The sequence below is a fragment of the Stegodyphus dumicola genome, chromosome 7 (genome assembly GCF_044657685.1).
Source record: "Stegodyphus dumicola isolate Sdum_Otavi_A_Nest chromosome 7, ASM4465768v1".
In the NCBI taxonomy this organism is placed as follows: Eukaryota; Metazoa; Arthropoda; class Arachnida; order Araneae; family Eresidae; genus Stegodyphus; species Stegodyphus dumicola.
Genome location: NC_140774.1, coordinates 31,631,320 through 31,648,510, shown reverse-complemented (window position 1 = coordinate 31,648,510; position 17,191 = coordinate 31,631,320). Strand labels below are relative to the sequence as shown.

The 17,191-nt window shown below is 32.9% G+C and overlaps 1 protein-coding gene across 11 annotated transcripts in view; it reads left to right on the top strand.

The window, feature by feature from the left end:
* Positions 1-3,043, top strand: part of LOC118203321 (sialin-like) — a 98,612-nt gene extending 95,569 nt beyond the window's left edge. For all 11 annotated transcript variants that reach the window (XM_085820054.1, XM_085820050.1, XM_085820051.1 and 8 more), the window contains one exon: positions 2,657-3,043. In XM_085820054.1, the coding sequence (XP_085676180.1) occupies positions 2,657-2,854 (198 nt within the window). In that variant the 3' untranslated portion in view covers positions 2,855-3,043. The remainder of the gene's footprint in view (positions 1-2,656) is intronic.
* Positions 3,044-17,191: the final 14,148 nt, after the last annotated feature.

Sequence of the window (17,191 nt, the reverse complement as noted above, 5' to 3'; positions counted from 1 at the left end):
GATAACCTCCTAAGGTTTTGTGCCAGAAATTATAAATAAACTAAACGAAACCCTTGGGGTTCTGGAACCGCCAAGCTCGTGTTTTTATTCCCCAGTGCCGAGACTGACAAGATACAGATCCTAGCCAGTTCAACAAACCACTTCCGGGAAGGAGACAAAAGATAATAAATGATTAAAATGTTTTTAAAATATAATAAGGGGCTATGTTTAGCATACATTTCAGGTGTAAAAATGTAAAGGATTTTCGAGAGGCAAATTACGAAATATCTGTTCTTCAGTGACAAATCCTTCGGGGCACACATTTTTGTTCCATCGTTTTTAAATATGAACATATGAAGAACGCCATTAACTGACAAAAGTTAAATGAATTTTTTTCCTTCGGTAGAATTTGCAATAATTTATGTTTAGCACTGAATAAATTTTAAATTCTTATTGTTTAATTAGTTTTGTTACAAATTCAAGCTGTGTAACAGTTTGAGAATGTACGAAAAAGCTTCCATCAAATTCCTTGATATATAACTAAATAGATGATTGTAAATTCTATCGAAGAGCAAATATACATGCATTTCAATTTTTGTCATTTAATGGTGATTTGTAATATTCTAGGAAATTGAAAGATTTAATCGTTTTTTATTGTAATGGAACACAGTACTGCATAAAGAGATATTAAATAAGTTAAAATTATAAATGGAAAAAACATCGAGAAATTTAAATAAATACAGTAGATGCATATAGTGCTTGTTAAACAAATCGCAAAAATAATTATAGCTTAAAATAGTAGTCGCATATTATCAGTGGGAAATTAGAATTCTTCTGAATACTTAAGCGAGTCTGACAACTGATTGATGATGATATAAAGGCTCTATAAACGGATTCTGGGATAGATTAATTCTTATATTTAAATTAAATAACTCTTATAATACAGTTATACTACAATAAGTCTCAGTCCATGTAGCTGACAGAATGAAATTTGAATAAGCAATGTGTCCTGACTATTTATGTTTTATTCGTTTTAAATAAGAAGAAAATCGTGAATATTTTAGGAAACGTTCGTGTAGGAATTCGTCAGTACAGTATTTAAGAAAAGCAAAAATTCAACCACGGCCCAAGTCTGCGATAGCAGATTTTAAAGTCACTACTTAACCACTACGCAAAAGATTTTAGCTATAACTCTAGCCAGAAAAGACATTAATAAAGTCTTTCTTAATTACTATCATCAGCCCCACGATAGATACTGGGTTCGTTCCCTGTAGAATAACAAGTTCTTTAAGGACGCACACACACTTGCTCTCGATCACTTTCACCGGCCCATGGTGGATAATTGAGGTTCGTTCCCAAGAGAACAAGTTCTCTAACGACGCAAACACATATTGTTACAAAATGCTGTGTATTTATCACGTATCTTTTTACTATTCGTTAATTTTACTTTGGAATTTTTGCGTCATTTAGTATCTCTCTCTATATATATACAGGGTGATTCTAAATTGTTTATACAAATTAAGAGGTGTGATAGTACTTCTCTAGATAGCAATAATTGCCCTAGAACATAGTCGCATTCCATTCTGAGAGGCAGAAAAGAGGAATATTCGAATTCCAACCTGAACTTACAACAGTGTTGGGAGAGCGAATGAACGAGACCAAAAGTTGCGCAGTAGTTAAAAACTGAGTTCACAAAACGGATAAAACCAAAAACTTGGCGTTCAAGTGGTAATTCGAGCTCAGACTTTGATGGCAAACATTCAGATGCACATATCTGGTTCGCAAGGATACAACCTCGCAAACGATTGCAGCAAGTTAATTATCTAATCAAGGGCTGAATATTATCAACCAACTTCCGCTGTGTGCAGTTTTTTCCTCCTTCGCCAATTTCTATCCTGTCCTCCTGGACTTACTATGCTGCGCTCGTTCTACTTGAAGCGCCCTTCTATGGGACACGAAGTTCTGACAGCCGGAACACAGTATGAACTTTTCATGCTAATCTGAGCATACAGCGAAAATTGGAGTTAATTGATAATATTCAGCCCTTGATTATATAATTCACTTGCTGCAATCGTTTGCGAGGTTGTATCCTTGCGAACCAGAGATCTGTATCTGAGTGTTTGCCAGCAAAGTCTAAACTCGAATTAACACTCTCAAGTTTTCGGTTTTATCCGATTTGTGCACTCTTTGTGAATTTTTCACTAAACTGATTGCTCAACTTTTGGTCTCGTTTATTCGCTCTCCAAACAGTGTTGGAATTCTAATATTCCTCTTTTCTGCCTCTCCAATGCGATCCTATGTTTGATGGTAATTATTGCTTATCTGGATGAGTACTATCAATCCTCTTAATTTGTAAAAACAATTTAGAATCGCCCTATATATATTTGGCCCTGAAGCTCTTAAACACATTTCCACATATTAATTATTGTAATTTCCTCTTCGCTTTAGTGAATTTCGGCTTACGAAAGGTTTTGTAAAATAAAGAAAACCTGTGCATCTGATTTCATTGAAATACCGGAATATTTCAAATAGCAGTTAAGTTTCTCTAAGTTGGGTATAAGTCGTAATTCAAAACTTGCTGTTTCCTCTAGACTGCAACAACTATTGTTAATCACTCTGTGCAACAGACGAATCTTTTTTTGATGCAATGCAGTATGATTGCTTTTTCCTTTTTCAGCCAACACTTCATCAGTGGCGAATAGTGTTCTTCATCACAGTCATCATCCTAATAGTGACTACTTTAGTGTTCGTGTTCTTCTCTTCGGCTGAAAAGCAACCCTGGTCTCCTGATGTGCACCAATATGAAATTTTGAATTCAATAGAAAATCCCCAAAACATACAAGTGAGATATGGAACTATGATGGACAAATCCTAACATTTTCTTTCTGTTAATCACTTCAAAGACAATGATGTGGTTTAAGTGAATTGGAAAAGATCGTAATCGATGAAAGAAGTCGGAGGCAGTTGCTGCGAGAATCTGACCACCAGTAATTCAACTGGGCATTATTTTTAACGATTAATTTATTCATAAAAATGTATTTTTAATAAATACTTTTATTTTATATATCTATTCTTTTCAGTATTCTTTTATCTCGTATTTTGGCAGGGTGTCTTATTTACAATTTTATATTTTACTTTTATAAAATTTTAATAATGGAAGTATTATAATTTAATCATTTTTTTAATTTACGGAAGAGGCCATTTACCTTCCATGTAGCAGTTATTAAATTCTTTACAATACTATTATAATTATTGCGGTCATTGGCGTGAAAATATTCTAATAGTTTAAAAATTGCATATAATTTAGCAAAAGTACTATCAGCTGCTTGTAGCTTAAGTAGATAAATTTTAGAAAATGAGGGAAGCCTCAAACTTTTTAAAATATTTTCAGTTTCTTTAATGAAGGAAAATATTTCAAACAAGCCTCATTTTTACAATTCTTGTTTTTAGCAGTATTATCTGATCTTTCAGCTCGTGCATATTATTTATAATTAATCTTAACAGTATTATTAGAATTAATCTTAACAATATTATTAGAATAATTTTTCATGGAATTCCTTTCAGAAAACTACAGTATTCCTTAAATGATAATTACGCTTTATTTCTTGTACAAATCTCTTTTTGGTTTAATTTGCTAATTTTCGCTTCAAATATAAAAAGTCTTCTTTATTTCAAGGGATTAAAACAGAGATAGAACAAATCCTTAAAATTCTGGAATTTCTCAACGCCTTCATATAAAAATGATAAAGAAAAAAAAAACTTTTACTAAACAGGTATTTATATTAAAGCAAATTTTAAAATCTGTGTGATTGAAAACAAATTTGTAATAAAAATACACTCGTATTAAGATATCACAAATTCAGATATAGTAAAAAACGTGTATTAATCAAAGCTCTTGAATCTTCAAATTTTTATTCTATTTCTTCAATGAAATTTCTCCATATTCTTTCTAAAATCAATTCAAAAATTAATGGAAATTGATTATGTCGAGAATAAATCCTTATAACCATTAAACGTGAATCACTAAATTATTTCTAGAAAATTAAACAGCATGGCACTAAAGGTCGCCATGACGTGATTTTTGTGGGTCCATATTCACTAAAATGGCGTTAAAAAGCTTTCTTTTTTAGTGAATGCTTCTTCTGAACATCAATAAAAATAATCCTTACGAAGTTTTAGGTTAAAACCCCCAATGGCTTTTTTACTCAGGATTTGAGAGATTTGAGTGTTCAATAACACTCCACCCTCAAATCCTCAAAAAAAAAAAAAAAAAAAAAAAAAAAACAGCGCCACCTTTTCCTCTCCTCCAAAGATTCGTTGGATTCAATGATCTGAATGTTCCATCCCTTGATTAAAAATTCAGGATTTTTATCCTTTTCTCAAGTTTTTCAAAATATTATTCCTGTACCAATCTGGTTATATCCTTTAACATTTACATTTAAACTTTTAATAAACAGTTACACTATAATTAAAATAGGTGGGATCCAATGAGCTTTTAGACAAAAATAAAATTTCCTTAGTCATGCTGCAGATAAAATTGTAAATACAGCCATTCATTCTTACATTTTCAACAGGTTATATTATATTGAGTATTTTGTATAAAACGTACGTTTCTTTGAAAGCCACTTGTAGCGTAATAATTTAACTGCATTTGTCAAAAAAACTGGTAAATTTCAGTTATAGTAATTAGTCTTTTGATATCTTTATTCGTGATGGAAGTCAATGGTAATCTTAGATTGAAAGGGCATCTTTCTGTGGCTCTTACAAGAAGGATTACAAGGAGTTTCGAACAGCAAATACAGAAAAGTGGAACAGAGCTGAAGTATTGCAAATACACCTTATAACAAATCGTGAAGAATTTCCAAATTACTGCAAAAGATTATTTCGAAGATTAATTGGATGCTAATCATTACTCGAAAGATTGTCTTATGTTAAATATGAATCTCACTAATTAGGAATTATAATCTGAAGTAAGATTTACTTTGCAGGTAATTACAGATATTGTTAACAATTTAATGTATTGTTAACAATTAACTGGCGACCATTATCACTGCATGAAATTCCATGTGTCGCAAATATGCAAACTTGTATACTGTATTGCCACTTTTCTGCGTACATTTTTGACTATCTGTAATAACTATATTTAATATAACCAGCGCATCATATTTTTACAGAGGACTAGATTTTCCATTTACGAAAACGAATTATCTTTTAATAAGCGGATACATTCATTTTTAGCCATTTGGTTTAGCCGAGGATGTATCTGATCTAACGATTGTTGATCAGACATTTAGTGTATTCGATTCTTTTGAAATATTTTTAAAATTGTCTTGCAATATATTTTGACCTAATCTAAGTTCATTCATTCCATTGCCATCAAAATTAGGTTGTTACTGTAGCTAAGATTGATATTATGTCCCATGAATTTTTGCCTTCCTATTCTGAGGAGGTAAAAGGAACACATGATTCTTCGTCAGATATTATGTCCTTCATCTACTAACCATTTATATGAAGTTTGCCTGATTCCTCTTTGTCCAGTAAGCTCAAACAAATATATGAACTTGAACTGCGTCTGTCTAAACTGCGTGTGGCTACCTGCACTTAATTCGTTACTATGAAACTTGATCTTTTGGTCATACTACTAGCTTTGGAGAATAGTTTTCACAGTATACATAGTATTTTTCTACAGATCACTGAGCCCGTGTACGTGAAATGTCCAGTCGGAACTCTATGATGTCTTTTACTGTTTAAACGACTGTGAGAATTCCTTTAATGGATCTAAAATTTATTTGAACACCATCATTCTATAAATGCGAACTATAGAATTTGATTATTATTGCTCTTGCATGAATTCAAGATCGAAATCAAAGTTTCCTCAATTACATACATTGGGAGTGAATAACATTCAGGTAACCAGTAACCTTTTGCTTCTAGATAAAAACGTTTAATTTGCGACGAAGGAGGTGATTGAAGAATATAGCGAGTGTTTTTGACTCATCTATCATGACCAGCATCATTAACCTTTACAGTGTCGAAACTATCATTTGTACGTGAAATAAACGCTGATTGTAAACTCTGCACCATTTTGCAGAAAAAGTTCACTTCACCTTGGAATTTAAATTCGAGAATATGTTTCTAGGGTAAATGAGTTGCTTTTGATTTTTTTTTCAAATTCACACTCTTGTTAAAAGCAAGAACATAATGAGAAAAGTGAGACTAAAGTCTGAAGGTATTAAAAAAGTGAATGTGTGATTTAATTATGTGCTCGGACCAAAAAATTGACTTACTATTAAAAAGTCTGTATTTATTAGCTTTTATCTGAATCTGAGCCTCATTTCTAAAATTAGACGTGTCGGAAAAGTGTCCCTGTCACGAAAAATAAACTAAATTAATAAAATACTAAATACTCAAAAAATAAATGTAAAGAAATAAATAATAAATTTAAATAATTCCATGACTAATAATTAAATAAAATAAAAAAAGAGCTTGTATTATTTTAGGTTCCTGCTACAATAACGATTTTACTCAAAATTTGACAAATACAGAAGTCGTTCTTCAACTAATTGCTCTGTACGTTAGACTGATTAGCAATTTTTATTATCATTATTCTTTCTACAGTTTTATACTTTTACATTTTAAGGAACAACACTTTGTTCCAAGGATTAACATGTATTCAACATTTCTTCATGACATTAAATTTTAACAAAAATTAAATAATTTATTGAACTCTTTCTACACGAAATATTTTGCACGACCATAAGTTCAATGAATAGTACATTTTTCATGATATCAAACATTAATTAACTTAACAAACCTTAAATTATTAAATTTTTCTTTTTATTGCAATAATGTACAATTCTTTATTGCTATGTATTTCAAGATATGTATCAACATTTCTCACATTTGTCTTGAAGAAACTTTCGAAGCATTTTTGAGATAGCATGATGTTGTGGCTTGAACTTGTACAGAAATTTTAAATAATGGTTAATCTCGTTTTGTTTTTGTTGTTTTTGGAATGGCAACAAAAAGATTATTCAATTTTGTTGTTCTAAAGAATTCTTTATGCTTGCTAAGAGCTTTAATAAAGATTAATTTTGAATTAAAATGTGGATTAAAGTTATTTAATGAAACAGCTCTAATTACAGAGATTAATTTGGAGTCGAAAGCATATAAATACATAGCAACTAAATAAATGAACCCCCATAACATCACTCATAAGGATGTCCCGTTTAAGTTGCAATGTTCTGGAAGACACTTAAGATATATCGAGTATCTTGATTCTCAGCTATCTTAAGGAATACGTCATTTAACATTCTGTTTTAAGTCGCTATGCAAAATTTCTATTGTATATAAATTATGTGTTAGCAAATTCACGGGATGTTTTGGGAAATCTTGAGGATGTGGTAAGTAGTATTTTAAATCTTCTAATACTCCGTACATTGTCGCTGGAACCTAGTGAGGATGTCCTAAGGATGTACTGAGGTTTGATAGAAAGCACTCGGAAGAATGTGTTTAGGAGATTAAGGGGATATTCCTAGAAGTTCTGGAGATGTGCGCTGAGCTTCCAAGCAACATCTTCATGATATCCGGAGGAGATTTTTGTGCTATATGGAAATATTTATACAGCTTTAGGTCAACGGTTGTAAACATAATGATTTAAAAAATTACTGATATTGGAATTCTTAATGTCGATTTCCTTCTTCTGACCTGATTCTTCATTTCGATTCATTAACTTGTGTTTTTATTGGTTTCTCCAAGATCATCTCATTATTTTGAGTCAAATGAGTAACGAGGTGATTCAGTGCGCAATATACTGAGTCTCGACTTCAGAAAGCAGATTTCTTGAATGAATCTTCCGTCAGAATAGCACAGTTCATAAAAAGTTTATCACAATATGAATGTTTAAGGTTATTCATGCGATTTTAGGATTCCTTTTGTTAACTGAAAACAAGGTTAGTAAAGTTTTCAAAGACCAAAAAAAGTAAAACATAAAGTAAAAAATGTAAGTGTTTATAAAAACATTAAGAAACTTCTAAAAATCAAAAATCCCATAGTTTCACGCTTAAATTTCACTGAAATAAATTTTGTAGCGAATTGTTTGTTTTTGTTTGTTCTTTGCATCATTCGAAAGAATGCAGATTCCTTTAAAAAAACTGTAGCCTGTAGCTATTAAATATGTAAAGAAATATCCTAGAGAATTCTGAAATTATCGATAAACCTAGTTCCTAATGCTGATGGATTAAATGCAGCAGAAATTTTCTGAATTGTTATACAATGTTTTAAACGATAACTTACAAACTTTTGATTTCTGGCTGAAATTCGTTCTCTAGTTTTTAAATACTGTGTGGTTTCTTGGGATTCAAATTCGGAAAAAATACCTAAATTTAACATCAGTAGCGCCTAAATGGCGCTACTGATGTGAAACATTTAATTTAGAAAATTTATCGTAACTTCTTTTTTGTATAATAGATGGCGCCACTATGACGATTGTAACCTTTATTGAAATTCATATCCAGATTTATTTCAAGCTATGCAGATGGCGCCACTTGTTCCGATGTAAACGGGATACCTGAAAATGCCATGGGTCTTTTTCCTGATTGAGCTTCGTGAAATGCCGAGTCAAATCGAATTCGAATGACATCTTAATGGCAAAACGAACTCACAACTGTAAATATAGTCAGATAAAAAGGGAATAAAATGTCGTTAGTCTCAATGTAATACATCAGTTGAATACATGATGAAAAGCATATGATAATAACGGCCATTAACGTGAAAGCTCATAAACCTCTCAGAAATACAGTATAAGACTGGAGATGCGATTTTTTTTAAGCGTGTTGATTCTTATTTGTTTTTTTTCATTCCCCTTAGATGCAGTTTGCACACTTTTTCAGTTTTCTGAATTTTTACATGTACATTTAAAGTCTGCCTGACAGATAATATCTAAATTAACAAAAGAAGTTTTAAAATGTGTTTGGTATTTTTTAAGATATGCTAGTTGATTTTACCTCCCGTTAACCGATATACATAGAGAACGAAGATGCGTTTTCAGTGAATAAGCAAGCATTAGGTTCTCCAGAACATATTTTTACTACTTTTACTATGATGTGTATATATTTGTATGTGTGCGACGATTTTTTCGTCCACGATAACTTTTATATCAAACTTCCAAAAAGTTCGGTTTTCTGTATTTAAGCATTTATACAGAGTCTATTACATTTTGGGTAAAAGATAGCATAAAGTGGTACATTACTTGAAGGCCATAAAAGCCTGTTTACACTACCAAGATTTCGAACCCAAGAAATGCGCGTGAACTTGACTGTGTTGGATAAGACAAAAGAAATACAAACTTTCTTTTAAGAACGACATTTATTACTTTGAACAACAGAACTAAAATATTTTCAAAACACAGTTGTTCTAAATATATGTTAACAGTGTTGCCATTTAAGAACAACTTAAGATATAAAACGATAATAAATAGAATATAAAATTAAATCACATTAATAATGCAACATTCTCGCACATTTTGATAAATGATACTATATCAAAATTATATTATAATACTACAAATTTAAGTTAAGGTTCATAGTCCTTGAATTTAAGTAGGCGTTTTAATGTTCCGACCACTTTTGATTTTCTCCTTAAGAACTTCCTGAACAATCTGATTCCTTCCCTGGAAGTTCCTCCTTCTCGTTTGAATTACTTGAAGCTAAACAGCTATTACTTGATACTTGAAGCTAAACAGCAGATACGTTGTACAGCTCTCAATAATTATCCATAAGCAGTTTTAAAACACAGTAATCTACCTTTACCGTCTTTACCAGGGTAAATGTAGATTACACGCCCCAGCGGCTAAAATGCACGTTTTTGATTGGCATTTTCAAATAAGAAAATATCACCAATTTTTATTCACTACTCTGGAAGTTTTGAAGATCGTTTGCGCAGTAGTTGTCCAAAGTACTCTGTTCTAAATCTCAGCATCAACCTTTCTCTAAGACGTTGTTGGTAATGAACTCTTTTTATGAAACTTGGTCCAGATCAGGAACGCTCATTTCTTGAATATGCTGCAGAAACATTGCTGGATTTAAAGGTTGGAAGTCATCTGAAGTTTCTGATATGTATGTAATAGGCCTTGCGTTAATTATGGACTCGCAATCACAAATATAAGTTGACATTTCTTCGTGCGTCACATTTGCACTACTTAGCACACGTCGGAATAATTTCTTTACTGACTGTATAAGGCGTTTCCGGAACCTTCCCCACCAAGCCACGGTAGGAGGAACTAACTTCCAAGTTATTTTCTCGAAACTGGCCTCCAATTCAACTACTTTCCAGTCAATGGAGTTGAAAAGATTATTTGTACCAATGAAATTATTTCCGTTATTGCTATAAATCAGCGGTCGCGAACTGGTGGTCCGTGAACACTTTTCGATGGTCCTCAAAAAAATTGGGACATAATTCATATTTTTATGAAGATTCAGTTTAAAAAATGACGAGTAACAAAACCTATTGTGAAATATGGATTATATTTTTTTAAAAAAAATTAGCTACTACTTTTAGCGAAATTTCTTCTGAATTTAGCGACTTTTTAGCTACTTTTGCTGGTCGCTACTAGCGACATTTGAAAGTGAGAGTTGGGATCCATGGATATGCTGCTGTTATCAATAATAGCGCGGATTGGTATTCTCTTTCCTTTTGAATTACAAACATATGCTATTGTAGTCGTTCTTCGTGTCAATAGGGAACTGGGTGGATTTTTATGAGAACCATCTGCATTCTTGTTTACAACTACATTACTGGAAATTTCCGTTTCCCTTTTTTTTTTTTTTTTTTTTTTTTTTTTTTTTCTAACTGTTGATCGATGGCAGAATTGCTGAATAAGCGCTGATTATTATGTTTACAATAATTAAAAACTGGCGGCATAACATTTTCAGTTTATTGATATTGCCGTTTGTTCTTGCTTTTCGTGACGTTCGTTTTCAGTAATATGGAAATGGGAAGCTTTCTGTACAAGAAGGTAAGAGTTTCATACTTTTCATATAATTTTTCAATGAGAACGAAATATGTGTATCAGTGAGATGTTAATAGTGTTTTAATAGTTACTCATAATCATGGGCGTAGCCTGAATTTCCATAAAGGCATGCTGCTGAACACCAAATGTTTCGAAAGATATATTAACGAATGAAAAGTAGAATTACATGTATTGGAAAGTTGAATATTGTTTTAGCGCATTAATATGTTGTTTTTAAGGTCTGATTTAAGGTTTTTCTTTTTATTCATATTAGTGGTCCGCCAAATATAAAATTATATATGTAATGGTCCGTGAAGTTCTAAGGGTTGACGACCGCTGCTATAAATGATTAGAGGTCGCCCTCGACGGACTAAAAGTTTTCTTAGGCTGAGTAAAAACGCCTTAGTTGACAGACTCCACAAGTTCCAAATGAACAGCTACCGCACAGGTATATAAAAGAATCCAGTTCTTGACTCTTTCCTTCAGAACAGGTGGACCGGCAAGATCAATATCGCAAATTTCGAACACTGATGCATCCCTGATTCGATCTTCTGACAATGCAACAGGAATTGTCTTCATTGTCTTAGCGGTGTGTCTTCTGCATCTGATACATTTTTCAGTTACTTTTCTGACAGTTTTTTTTTTTTCCATCATTTATGATCCAGAAGTTTTCTCTTAATTCCATCAATAGAGTGTTCAACCCACAATGGAGTAATTCTAAATGCCGTTGTTGGATGTATAGCTCAACCCATTTGTGTTTATTCGATAATAAAATGGGTGTTTTAAAGTTTTCGCAATCTTTTCTTTCTGTCAGTTTTGTTTTAACATGCATTGTTCCTGAAAGATCTTTGAAATGAGAAATAGATTTCAATCCAGATGAGTATTCTTCAGTAAAAGATTCTTTTTGAACTAAATTAAAAAACTGCCTTTCTGATTCTAAAAGTTCTTTTGTGGATAAGTCATCACTCATTCTGTTTTCCTTGTTTTCCGAGAGTTATTCGAAAATCTTAAAATCCAAGCAACCATCCTGGTTATTTTTCTACAGCTTGAAAAGTATGTAAGAAACCAGCCTTTTCCCATCGTGGCATTTAACATTATCAACGATTTCTTTTCCATTTCTGAAAATACTTCTTGTTTGATCAATGTATCAGATTTAGGCCATTGATCACCCTCTATCTTCAGCCAGGATGGTCACTCCCACAAATGGGTGTCAATTAATTTCTTTACAGTACAACCTCTTGAAGGTAAATCTGCAGGGTTTTCTGAGCCAGATATGTGTTTCCAGTCTTGTATAGTTGAAAATGTTCTAATTTCTTTAACCCTATTTTGAACAAAACTGTCCACGGTTCTTGGTTGTGAATCCAATGTAGCGCAGTCGATGAATCTGTCCAGAAAAAATCCTTCACATTCTTAAGATTCAAAGCTACAACAGAGAGAGATAGTCTAACACCAATGCAAGCCATGAATTCCAAGACTGGAATATAGTAACCGTTATCGATGTTTAAGCCCTGACCGAATAGAATTAGATTTATTTAAATAATAGCAAAGTACTCGAGGGCTATCTGACTAAAGTTTTGTCATAAACTGCCCTTTTTAATGTTGCATATGAAGAAAACTACGAAAATTCATTGCGATCAGCTTGTTCGCCGGGATTTGAGCCCGAGTCCAATCATGAGGGCTCAGCGATTATACTGTTCAGCTGCGAATGGGCATCGCCCAATTGTCGCTATTGTTTGGTTTGGTTTGGTTTGATTTGGCTCAGTTGATTATGGTAAAGTAGACTAGTGTTATCTGCTTAAGAGAAGGGATGTCTTCGTGGAGGATTTTCTAAGAAAAACTGGCTCGTATAAACGTTACACATGGGGAAAATCACGAAAAAGCTCATGCTGCCTAGAATCCATGTTGGAACTACCACGTGTTCAGCGATTTTTAACCTCTCGGCCGCTCTGAGGAGATATCACTATGTTAGCAATAAATTATGATTTTCCATTGGTTCCGTTTTAATAACCGTATATTTAGTACTTGTTTTTTTATTTCCATTCTTCTCTATTACCAAGCGCAGCTAAGTTAAAGCTAAAATATTACTTTATTTACATTCAAACGATCAATATTTGAAAACTATAGATTCATACTATTTAATCTTCTCATAAATCAGTTCCATTTCAGCATGCATCCTTTCCCCATCATTATTTGTTTAAAATGCAAAGAAGTTAATATTCACCATTCCAATGAGAAATTTAAGCACTTTTAGTTCATTATCATATCGCTTTAGCTCGTTGTAATATCGATTGACTGCAACTGACGTTAGTTCGTTTTAATTGGATATGTGTTACATTTCGCTGCACTTTCTTAATGAATTTTGGATAATTTCTGTTCACTGGAATTAAATTTAAAATAATTAATTGGATCAAAACTGATTTTGTTTTATATTGAAATTAATGGCTGCTACACTGATAAAGCAATTCCTGATTTTAAATTTGTATAAATTAATTACCGTTAAGCATTTTGCATTAAATAAATCAGTTTTTAACTTCATTAATAATTTGTAACTTTAGAAGATTAAAACCATTGCTACACACATAAGTACTTCTATGTTATTTAAACATTAAATTCTGCTTGAGATGAAAGATGCTTTAAATTTATGTAAATAATTGTTTATCTTTTATGTATAATTACTTTATACATCATTTACATCATTACATCATTACATTTACATCATTACATCCTTTACATCTTTTTTATGCCTTATACTAAATTTTTGAAGGTTTCTTTTGTAAATTTCACCATTTAAAATTTTTAAACGTGATATTTTGCTTTTCACGTGTTCACTTGTTACGTAAAAACAGGATTCAGTTTGTGAAATTCTGTAGAGATAATTCTAACAGTTTTGAAAATAACTCACGTGGATATTCAAATGTCACGTCATCAAATCCTCCAACCTTGGCGGAAAAATTTGTTGTTAACTTGCTGGCATTGGCAAAATGTTCTGAAATGTAGCGACATTTTAGAAAGATTCCGAAATTTGGTTTAGTCAGTTTTATAAGCGTTCTGATAAATTTTATTAAAAAAATGGAGTAATTTCCTGTCCCTATTTCTCTTCAAGAGCCTTGTTTGCTCATGTATTTCACTTTTTATAGAAACACAATAATGCTGAATGGATTGTCATCTCAGGCTTTGACTGGGATTTGGCCGGAAGGGGATCTACTCCGATGAGTAGGTAGAACCGTAGCTAGGATTTTCAGCGCCATGGACAGCTGAAGATTTCGCTCCCCCATCTGTTTGCTAAGAATGGACAACATTTCATTTTTAAATTTCGCGATATCAGTTTGGGCCCCCTCTGGATGTTGCGCCAGGGTCAGATCTCGCCCCTCTCTAGCTACGCCACTGGGAGTATGTGATATTCGCTAGTCAGAAGCTTCTCTACACCGAGTTGTAATAGAAATGCGGGTATATACAAAGGTAACAATTATGAATCAGTTAAGACAGCTTTTCTCGTGCAAAGGGAAACATAGCTTCCTCAATGTCTGAGTGTGAAGGGCACTTTTGAGTTTATAGTTTGAAGTTTATAGTTTATCATGCCAGAGTTTGAGCTTTCATACTAGCACGGCAGCAATGGACATTACACTTCATTGATGCCATCTACCAGCAAAAAATGCCATTAAGAAATCCAAACAGTGGTATTCAGCAACACCTGTTTTTGGCAACTGATGGTTTTAAGAGATCAAATCGGGTCTCGAGCAACAACACCTGCATCGCCATCGTAAGTTCAATATTGTGTCTTGCACGAGTTCAGGGGATCGACTGATGGAGAAGGCTCTGAATGTTAGTTCGATGAAGAAATATGTAATTCTCCTGTGCTTGTTGATGTGAATTAGGAATTAAGAATTTTCGACGACAGGTGATCTTCATATAGTTTTCCAATTTTTTTTTTTTTTTTTTTTTTTTTTTTTTTTAATATAAGCAGACGAAGAAGGATGGAAGAATATTTCAAGTAAACTATAAATTTGAAATGTTAAATTCTGTCCAGAAAATTAATACTGTTCTAATTAACAGTGTTAACTAGAACTGTGTTGCACTCTAGATCGCACTCGGCGATATTGATAGCTAGGTCCACTAATATAGCAGCAATATCATTCCACCCCACCCCTTTTTTTTTATGAATGCTCCTGTTGGAAAACAAAATCCTTTCCAAAGTTTGAATTAAAATGGCTGTTCCTTAGGTTAGGATCTGAAAGATCTCACTGATGAAAAAAAGCATGAAAATTCGAGATTTTGATTCTTAAATATATTTAACGATTCGTGATGTCGTAAGATTCGTGTCTGTACATCACGAATGTAGTATAATCTCTACTTATTTGTATTTAATTTCATCACTTTGTAGCTGTAAAAAAGAATCAAGTTTTCCTTTCGAATGCACATTTATGAATCATGAGATCGAATACTATGAGACTAACACGCAACAATATCGTGCTTAGGTGGTTTTAACCGAAACGAGGATTTGTCAAGTAATGAAACGTATGTCTCTTAAAGATGCATACGTTCTTGATCAAAACTGCATTTTCGCACGAAATATCATAAATAATACTTTAAAGGCCTAGTTAAGAAGGGTCTTGTAGAATAAAGTTTCCGTTGGACATGTCCGTGATGATCATGTACAAGGATTTCAAAAAGGTATCATTCAAAAAAATTTCTGCTTCTATAATTCTATGTGTTCGAAAAAATATTTGAACATCACGACAACTACTAAAAAAATATGTCTGACAAAGATTAGTCAGTATATAGTTTGTTTGATTATAATTCTTTATTAAATATTAATTAAAAGTTAAAATTTTCAATAAACTTTTCGAGAAGTTACATGTTCTTATGTTATTGTCCTTAACAACTGTTTTATTGTAATATAAATACTTAAACGTATAAGGTATTTTCTCCCTTTTTTCTGCATGCCTTTGTGGTGTAACGGTAGCACATTAGGAGCATATTCGAGAGGTACAGGTCCGAGTCCCGGCGAAGGTATTTCTTGTTTTTCTTGTCTGCTTCTTCAAAATAACCTAATGACTCTACAACTGTTCTCAGTGTCTTTTCAGTGCGGTCAGGCTGAGACTGACCTTCCAAATAAAAGCTTACTCAGTCTAATCGAGCAAAAGAACTCTTGAATCGAGTGAGATGTTCTCCGAATTATCTCAAACTAATTATTTCACTCTGTATAAGTAAGTCTTGAAATCTGTGTAGTTCCCTGATCAATGGTAAAAACAGCAATATCTGTTGTAGTGGTAACTCCATAATTCAGCAGATCTCGCGCGAAAACGAATCCGGAAGGATATTCCAAAGGTATATCATGCCACCAACTGAAGAAAAGAACAAACTGATATAAAAAAAAAGCAGAGCACCTAGAAGGAATATAGATAAAACTTTGAATTTTGAGGATGTGTAAAGTAGGCAATACAGAAAAAATAATCAGCATTTCCCCCTCTCTGTTATGTAAATTCCAGTTAATTTTATAATCGCATCGAAGCTGGATATAAGTTTTAATCCGTGTTCTGCAGCGTAAAAGAACGCTTTTATATGTGCAAGATAATCATATTATCACAGCAGTGAATCTTGCCATTCAATTTCCCTAGTTTTCCAAGGCACTGTACCTCAAGGTTTACTTTCCCCAACCGCAAATCTTTGAGCGCTTGACGTCACTGGCTCACAGTCTGTAGCAAAATAGCTGTTTTCTACTCCCTTTGTATGTTCGTTTCTCCTACTTCTGTAAGTAATGCCACTGAACTCAAGCGATGGAAAGAACATAACCTTGTTTGTGCACTGATTTGGTCCAAGATATATACATGAGATAACTCAAGATGCAATTATTTATGTGCGGAACTATGATCGACCTGAACGTTTCATCACTATTACATGTAACCCTCCTTAGGAAAAAGCCCAAGAATGAAATCAGAAATCTCAGTCAGAAACTATAAGATCGACGTGATTGGTTGGTAAGAGTCTTTCATCGAAAGCTTAAGAGCTCCTGAATCTCATTACAAAGGCTTCAGAAATGTACAATGCTGTATGTAAACAAGAGAATTAACAAAACTAAGATTACCTAATGCTCACATACTGATATGGTTTCATGAGTCCCTAGCATGTGCACAGATTGGATGATTTCATCAGTACTGAAATTCCGAATCCGCGGAAAAATCCGGAACTGAGAGTACATTCAGA